Source organism: Kogia breviceps, chromosome 18 (genome assembly GCF_026419965.1).
Source record: "Kogia breviceps isolate mKogBre1 chromosome 18, mKogBre1 haplotype 1, whole genome shotgun sequence".
Taxonomy (NCBI): domain Eukaryota; kingdom Metazoa; phylum Chordata; class Mammalia; order Artiodactyla; family Physeteridae; genus Kogia; species Kogia breviceps.
Genome location: NC_081327.1, coordinates 8,359,186 through 8,368,017, shown reverse-complemented (window position 1 = coordinate 8,368,017; position 8,832 = coordinate 8,359,186). Strand labels below are relative to the sequence as shown.

The 8,832-nt window shown below is 55.4% G+C and overlaps 1 protein-coding gene across 6 annotated transcripts in view; it reads left to right on the top strand.

Annotated features, from left to right (window-relative positions):
• The first annotated feature begins 1,952 nt into the window (after positions 1-1,952).
• HIF3A (hypoxia inducible factor 3 subunit alpha) overlaps positions 1,953-8,832 on the top strand; it is a 31,295-nt gene continuing 24,415 nt past the window's right edge. For 3 of the 6 annotated variants that reach the window (XR_010837776.1, XM_059045226.2, XM_067019271.1), the window contains exons 1-2: positions 6,871-7,250; positions 8,326-8,471. Coding sequence is in view for 5 of the 6 variants with exons in the window: in XM_059045226.2 (XP_058901209.1) it covers positions 6,977-7,250; positions 8,326-8,471 (420 nt within the window). In the remaining variant the exon portion in view is untranslated. The other 3 variants (XM_059045227.2, XM_067019272.1, XM_067019274.1) reach the window with 2 other exon arrangements.

The following is an 8,832-nucleotide window of genomic DNA, read 5'->3' as shown; positions in this document are numbered from 1 at the left end:
TGCGCCACCAGGGAAGCCCCAAACAAGAACGTATCCTTTTAGCAAAAATTGAAAACCGTTTCGAAAAACACATTTCCCGTATCACCTTTGCTGCCAGGAACCATCAAGTGAAGTTTAACACTAATCTAGATCATAGATGCCTGGCACATCTGTGTATATAAGTTTTAGTCCTGTTTTAATGTTTATTTAACAAATGCCAGTTTTCCTTGGGCACCGTAAATCCTCAGATTGGCTATCTGCTATGACTCAGATAGCCTCTGCTTCCTCGGATAGGACCTGCTTCTCCTGCAGCCCTTTCTAATTTTGACCTCTCATTCACATGTCTCTGTACTGAGGCTCAGGAGATATTCTCTCAGTTTATCAAGATTCTTTTGGGGGTAAGCAGCTGAAATCAACTCAACTAATCTAAGCACAAAGTAAATGAATAAAACAATATTTAACAACAACAGCAACAACCAAAAAACCCATAATGGTTCTAAGATTAAAGTGGACTTCAGGTATGGCTGGATCTAGGCACCTGAGTGCTAGTGTTAGGACTATCTTTCACAAACTTTCATTTCTGCTTTCCTCTGCATTGACATTCAGCATAAAGCCTCTTCTTTCATGGTAACGGAGCCCCATGAGCTCCAGGCCCACGTCCCACCAGCTTGGCAACTCCAGTAGAAAGAGAACATCTTTTGTGATGGTTGCAGCAAATGTCTCAGGGTTGGTTCTCACTGGGCTAGATTAGGTCACATGTCTTCAATGAACCAATCACTGTGATCAGGAAAACAGAATAAACTGGCTAGGTCTAGTCCCTGGAGCTGGTGAGGAGAGGGTTATGGTCAGCCCTATTCAAATTAAATAGACTGAGAGGGGAGAGAAGTGGTTCCCCAAAAGAAAACTGAGAGGGACACTAACGTGGGCAAAAACCACAGACTTCTGCTATAGTGTCCTCTTCCCTGCCCAAAGCTGCATCCTGAATATTGGTCTGCTGTGGATTAGAACCCAGCCACCACCAACACACACACACACACACACACACACACACACACACACACACACACACACCCTGTTCCTTATCCAATTGTAACACTTTCACCACTCCTTGGTGACCTTGTGCCTCTCCCTTCTTACTTCACTGGTAGAAAGATCATTTCTCCACTCTTTTGAAAAGTGGGTGTGATTGAGTTTTACATATTTACTTGACATAAACTTGATCACTCACCAGTGAGAACCTGAAAAGGGAGTTAGAGAGGCAAGGGGGTGGGGCTGGGGTACAGAGGGTGCCAGACCGGAGGAGTAGGTAGTAGAGGGATTGGGCACGGGATGGAGGGGTGAAGGTGGAAGGAAGGGGCTGGGGACTGAGAGGGAACGATGGGGTACAGAGGGGGGAGGGATTGTAGAACTGGGTGGATAGGGACGGGGAAGAGGCGGAGCTGGGCGACTCAGGAGGCAGGGCTGGGCCACTGGAGGGGGTGGGATTGGAGGTCGGAGGGGCCCACCTGGGGGTAGGAAATGGAGGAGTGAGCCGGGGTTGCGAGTTAGAGGGTGGGGGCTGGAGTGAACTCGGTGGGTTCAGAAGAGTACTGGTATCGGAACTTGGCGGGAGATACTGGGCCAGAAGGCGCGGCCAGCCGACCTTGCTTGCACCGTGCTGGCGACACTGCTGAGAAGTCCGCGCCAAGGAGTGTGGCTGGGTGTGGGGGGGTGTATTCCACGGCACCCGCCCCCTCTACACACACACACACACACACACACACACACACACACACACACACACACACACCCCTCTCGCCCCCCCCCGCCCCCCCGGCATTCCAAGTCTTCGTCTCTTGTCCCGCCTCTTTCCTGGAAGTGACAGACCGGTCAACCAACCAGAGCCGCGGGCCGGGCGCTGCGCAGCCAACCGCTCGGAGGGGGAGGAGCTGGGGAGGGGGCTCGCAGGGCAGGGGAGGGGGCTAGGGGCCTCGAAGGGCTCCGGAGCGGCGACTGGCGAGTCATGGCGCTGGGGCTACAGCGCGCAAGGTACTGGGCTTTGGGGGCAGGAATGATAAGAATTGGGGGGGCTCCTCTTCCAGCGACCCCTGAGCCGGGTGGGGAAGGCGCGGGTGCAAGCCTAGGGCCACACGGGCGCGCGGTTGTAGACACATCCCCGCCGCACCCTCCACCCTAGGGGACTGCAGGGGTGGGGGCATTTCCCCAAGTCCAAGCTGCCACACCCCTCTAGCCAGGAGCGACATCGGGGTCGTGATCCTAGATTTCCTGCTGTTCCGGGTTCGCTTCCCCTCCTGACTGGGGGTGAAACTCGGGGTCCCCACGGGATCGGGGGTGGTTGCATTTGAGCAGTTCCCAGGCTTCTGCGGCAGGCATTCTCCCTCCACATACTGACGCTTCTGGCGTCCGAGCCCCCAGAATTGAGGTTGTTCTTTGACACCAGACCCCTAGGGTCCTAGGGGGTCCGGGGTACCCCCAAATTGAAACTTCCTAGATATAGGGAGTCCCTTGGAACGCGGAGTCAGCTTCTGAGTTCAAGAGAAGAGAGATCCTCTTTAACTGGACCCTCCCTGACAGTCTCTCAAACCTTGACTTGCCTAGAAATAGGCAGAGACGGTCACATTTCAGAAGCCACCTTGGGACGCTTCCCAGGGGCCTTTTGGAAGGTAGGGTCACCCCCTTTAAGAACAAGAAAACAGCCTGACCCACTTCCCAAAGTCTAGCCTCTTATCTGACTCCTCCACTCCCACCCAGTCCCTGTGACAGTGGGAAGGGGCGCCCAAGCCTTATTTGGGGAAGACTGCAGAGAGGGTGCTATGCCTGATTCAGTGCAAGCTGTGGGAAGCGCCCCCTGCCGCAGTGCCCAGCTGGGGTCATCCTGGACAGGTGGTGGGTTTCTGTGTTCCCCTTCCCAGCAGGTGCATATTTGCTGGGGCAGCACAGGGAACTCGTGCTCTGGGTCCACTGCCAGGGGGTCCTATCTGACCATGTTTTCATGGGACCCCGGAAAATATCCCACGCCCTTGGTTTCTCCTGTCCAATCTGAGGCGTCCAGGAAGCCTCACCCCCTTCCCTCCTCCCTGGCTTCGCAGGTCTGATTGGATCCTTCCACACCCCCATGTTTTCACTCCCCCCACTTATACACCCCCCAATTCTATTCTAGTCTCTGGCTCTAGGCCTGCCAGGGAAATCTATCCCACCCCTTCTAGGCCAGCCCTGGCCTAGCCCCTCCCAGCACCCCTTCCTGGCTAGGTGGGGGCCCCTCTTGGCTGAGCTGGGGCACGCCCCACTCCCCATCCAAGGCCAGCCCTCTCCTGTGGTGTCATCCGAGCCCACACACCACCCACTCATAACTCGCACCCAGACCCCAGCCACGTTCCATCCCCTGCTGCACCGCTAGGATGGCGCTAGGGCCAAAGAGGGTCAGGGTGGTGGTGAGTGGGCCCCCCATACTCCCTTACCCCCTTCCCTTCTTCCATCCTTGCCATCCCACCCCAGGCAAGGATGATTCTTGGGAAGTCCCTGATGGGCACTAGGCCCAGGGCGCCCCTCCGGTCAGAGGGTTCCCAGAGAACATAGGGCTTTGGGTACAGGCACCCCACTGGATTATCATGTCCTTAGGAATGAGCAGAGTTAGGGGTAGAGAGACTCCCACCGACCCCCACCCCAAGTCCCTTCTCAAACCCAAACCCTCTCAGGCCACCTTGGGGCAATGCCAAGAGGAGTCCCTGCAGGGATTCAACCTAAGCCCCCGCCAAATCCTGTACACTTTTTGCAAGACCCCCAGTACCCAGCTGAATATAAGGAGAGAGAGGCCCAGGAGTAGCCCTGAATGTGGGGAAGGGTGTCCCCGCTTCTCCATGCCTTTGCTCTCGGGTGGCAAGTTCTTCAGGGAAGGGAAGAGGTGGGCTTCTCCCTCTCCTGGTTGGGGGGGGGGGCACCAAGCCCTAGTCCCCATTCCCAGGCCTTACCCTGGGGCCTCCCAGCCTGGCTCCACCCCCGTTCTCTACTGGAACACAGAGGAAGGGTGGCAGGGTTCCAGCTGCACGTCCCAACCTGGGCAGAGTGCCAAGGGGACGGACCAGGGCTGGGCATGGGGCCAGCTGGGGAGACTGGCCAGCTGGGGAAATCTGGAGGCAGCAGTGGTGAGACAAGGGGAAGGGACTGGGGCCAATGGACAGAGGAGGGGCAGGACAGGGGTCTGTTGGGTGGCACGCCCACCAAGGCATGGCATTTAAGAGCACAGGCCCCCAAATCAGGGTTCAAATTGCAGCTCACCCGCTGCCTGGCTGTGTGGCTTTGTGCCAGCGACTGCTCTCTGAGCCTTAGTTTTGTAGCCTGGAAAATGAGGGTTATACCTCCCCTCCCCTGCACCCGCTCAAGATGAGAAGCAGTGAGGGGACACATCTTCGGGATAGGATACCCGATAGGTGAGCAATAAACTGCGTTCAAGTCAGACAGGGTTCTGGGTAGAAGCAGATACGTGGTCAGACTAACAGAAGCGTTGAGCAGAGTTGCGCGTTGGTGGAGGGCCCTGAGATTACTAGCTTGGTTACTTGGGTGGGTGATGCAATTGCTCAGAGCCTTGGTTTCTGACTCTGTCCAAGGGAGATCACTTTTCCAGGTTCTTAGGGTTTGTTGAAAGGATTAAATGGGGTCTCTAAGCTCATGAGTGTTTGATCCACCAAAACTATCAACATCAGTAGTATCACTATGATTTAGTCTTCTTCGCAAGGTGTTGTTTAAGTCACGTGTGTACTTGCACACATACACACACCACACCATGGGGTTACCACTGAAGCCCGAGGGTTTCTCCAGTGCCCACCATGTTCCTAAGCCTTCCATCCCTGATGTGGACAAAGGGGGAATAATAAAAGTTGAGCCTTTATATAGCGCCAACCAATTGCCAGGCCCGGTTCTAAGCCCTTGACATATATTAACTTATTTAATCTTTACAACAGCCCCATGAGTTTGTGCTGTTCTTAGGCTCAGGGAGGCTGTGCAACTTGTCCAAAGTCACACAGCTGATAAGCAATGGAGTTGAGATTGGAACCCTGCACCAGAGGAACCAGCCCCGACTCTGTTTAAAGGGAAAGGCCAGAGACCAGGCATCTGTGGAGCAAGTGAGAGGCCACACTTCCTGTCAGAACATCCGGAGAACAGGCTGGGAGCTAGAAGGAGGGTCCCGCTGTAGCCACCAGCTAGCTTCTTCTATGCAGGGAGGAGTCATTTGGCCACAGAGAGGATTATAGAGCCCAGCTGCCCGGGAGGTGGGGGGCCAACCCCACCCCCCCAGCCCCGTTCCTGTTCCTGCTCCCTGTTCCCTCTGTCTGGGCCCCCAGCTCAGTGAGGCCCACCCACCCCCACCCTCTGGGCAGGAAGACAAACAGGGCTGGAACAGAACGGGACAGGAGGACGGAATGTCCCCTGGGCAGAGCAGGACTGGAGGCCCCTGCCCCCCATCAGCCAGGAGGGAGGGGATGAGGGCAACTGCTGGCTCCCTCCACCCAGCTGCCCCCTTCTGTGCCTCCCACCCACTTGCACTGAGGAGTTCTTTCCCATCCGGAGAGTCAGGACAGTCCACTCCCCTCCCTCCATCATGCCTGTGGGTGGGGCTGCAGGTCTCCTGCTTGGGGGTGAGGTTGATGCCCCAGAAGTGGTCTCCTCTGGCTCTTAGGAAGGGGCAGCTTCCCCTCCTAGAGCTTTGCGTCCATGGAGGTTGGCGGGGACGTCACAAGAAAGGAATTAGAAGAATAAAGGCTTTGGAACTTCACTGCCTGACTTCAAATCCCAGCTCCACCAGTTAATGGCTTTGTGACTTTTGGGGCAAAGGACTTCACTTTTCAGAGCCTCAGTTTCACCTTTGTGAAGTGGAGGTTTAAAGTGGAGGTTTAAAGAAAGCCTAGGGCTTTCTTAGGATTGAATGAGTACACATAGGCTGAATCCTTACTTAGTGCAATGCCAGACCCATAAATGCTTAGCAACTTATAGCTGCTTATTAATGGTTTTATCAATAGTATCAATATAGATAAGATTACATATACTATACTATATGTAATATACTCTATAATTTTTTTCCCCAGACTATAATTTGGATTCAGACAGACCTGGAGTTTGACTTTTAAGACAGTGGCAGAAACAGGGAGAAGTACTAAAATCTGGAGATAAACCCAGGGCCATACAACAGAGGAAACTGAAGAGTTTAGGAAGACCAGCGTTCAAACCCTGGCTTCACTCCTTGTGGGCAAGCACTGCACCTCTCTGTGCCTGGGTTTCATCTGTTCAATGGGGAAAATGTTATTACCTTCCTTCTAGGGATGTCTGAGTTAAATGGGTTAATGTAAGTTACACACTTGTCACAGGGTCTGACCTAATAGTAAAAGCTGGATAAGTGGCAAATATTTCTGAAAAAAAAATGACACTCATCCTTCTCCTCCCAACCCCACATGCAGAATTCAGGCATTTGAAGTGGATTAAAGGGCAGCGATGAGTGGTTAGCCATTGGCCCTGGGGTTGGTTTGCTGTGTCACCCTGGCAGGGCCCCTGTTGGTGGGTCGTTGGACTTTGAGATCTGTACTCCAAGATCCTGAGGACTCAGCTCAGCTGAGGAGGGGAAAGGGCAGAAGAGGGGGTTCTGGGAGGCTGTAGGGCAGGGGGCCTGGGGGGCTGCAGGCATCTTCTTGCGCCCTCCCTTCCCTGGCTCCTGGCCAGCTCTGCCAGCCCCCTCCCAGCCGGAGGCCTCCCTGTTCCCCAGTCTTCCCAAGCCCGGAGAATAAACAGCAGATAAGTCAGGGAGGGGACAGAGCGGCCCTGGGCACGCCTTGGAGAGGAGTGAGGCACCGGAGGGCAGCATGGGCTGGCGCGGGGACAAGATAAAACCTGAGGCAAGGAGCGACTCCACAGTATAATCCACCCAGGCCCAGGGAGCTCCGGCAACTCGCCCGGGCCACACTGCGAGGCCAGCACAGTCGCGGCTCTGCGCTCTCTGAACCCGAGCCCCATGTGGCAGCAACCCACGTGCTTGTCCCATCCAACTCTTTCCCTTCCCGGGGCGCCGCCAGTGAACGCTGCCCATGCCCGCAGGTCGAGCACGGAGCTGCGCAAGGAGAAGTCCCGGGATGCGGCCCGCAGCCGGCGCAGCCAGGAGACCGAGGTGCTGTACCAGCTGGCGCACACGCTGCCCTTCGCGCGCGGGGTGAGCGCCCACCTGGACAAGGCCTCCATCATGCGCCTCACCATCAGCTACCTGCGCATGCACCAACTCTGCGCCGCAGGTGAGGCCCGCCCCCGGGAATTCCCACCTCAGCAAGACCCCGCCCTCGGGAAGGTACATCCCAGGGAAGCCCCTCCTCCGGGAAGCCTCATCTCTACAAGGCCCCGCTCCCCGAGGTCTTCCCGGCGAAGCCCCACCCCTCTGGAATCCACTTAGTGGGAGAGGCCCCGCCCCTTCAAGTTCTAGGCCAATCGGAACCCAGTTTCTTAGGAATCCCTGCCCCCTTAGAAGTCTATCATTTGTGTGGCCCCGCCCGTTGGAATGCGCCCTTGGGAAGCTCCGCCTCCTTAGAGTTAGAACCCTAGGGAATTGGAAGCCGTCTAATCCCTAAGGCATCTGGACCCTTAGGATTTGGTCTCCTGGTCTCGGCTAGGCTTCCTGCCCTTATAATCAATATCCCCAGGAGGCTTCACAGTCCTGCTTCCCCTCCTCAGGTCCCTAGTTCTATTGCTTGTCCCCTTAGTAGCCATCCCCTTGAATTCCCTCCCTGTTAGAATTCTCTGTAGGACACCTTCACACACACACACACACACACACACACACACACACACACCCTTGGAATCCCAGGACCCTGAAAAGCTTTTATTATGGGGAAGGTGGACTCATCCTCTGGCAGGCTCTGCCCATTAGATTAGAATTCTGCCTCCTTAGAATTCTGTTGTTTGGGAGTCCCTGCTTCTTCAGAATCCCGCCGATCTGGAAGGTCCTGCTCCAAGAATTCTGAACCCCTGGGAAGCTTGGCCCCCTTGGAATTCTGACTCCTCCTAGGCCCTGGCTTCTTAGAATTTTGACCCCTGGAAATTTCATCCTCTTAAGATTCTGCCCTCCTTAGAGTTCTATTCCCTTAGGAAACTTCTATCTCCTTAGAATTCTGTGCCCCTGGGAGGCTCTGCTCCCTTAGAATTCCAGTCCTTGGTGGTCCTGCCCTCTTCCTTGGACTCCAAGCCACTGGGATGTGCCCCACTCACCTGGAGGTACCTATAAGTTCCTCTGAGTGAAGGAAAGCAGAGGGAGGCTAGCCAGGGTGGGCTTACCGCTGACTAGAGATGCCCCATCCATCCTGGTCCGGACACCAGGGGAGTGGAACCAGGTGGGAGCAGGGGGCGAACCACTGGATGCCTGCTACCTGAAGGCCCTGGAGGGCTTCGTTATGGTGCTGACCGCCGAGGGAGACATGGCTTACTTGTCAGAGAATGTCAGCAAACACCTGGGCCTCAGTCAGGTAAGAGGAGCTGCCTGCTTTGTGCAGGTGATGCTGGGATACAGAGGTGGCCAGAACCACCTTAGCCCTATTTTTACAAGGCCCACAGTGCAGAGGGGAGACGAATATGTCACCCGACAGGAAGATTCGGAATGGTCAGGGCTAGGGTGGGGCAGCCTAGGGGGCTGTACAGGCCGGGGGTGGAGGGTGGTACCTGACCCAGCCTGGGTGGGAATTGAGGGCTTCCTGGAGGAGAAGACCTCTGAGCTAAAACCTGAAGGGCTTAGCCAGTCAAAGGGTATGGTGAATGGATGGGACCAGAGAAGACTGGCAATGTACATGGCCAAGGGAACAGAATATGCAAAGACACAGATGTGAGATA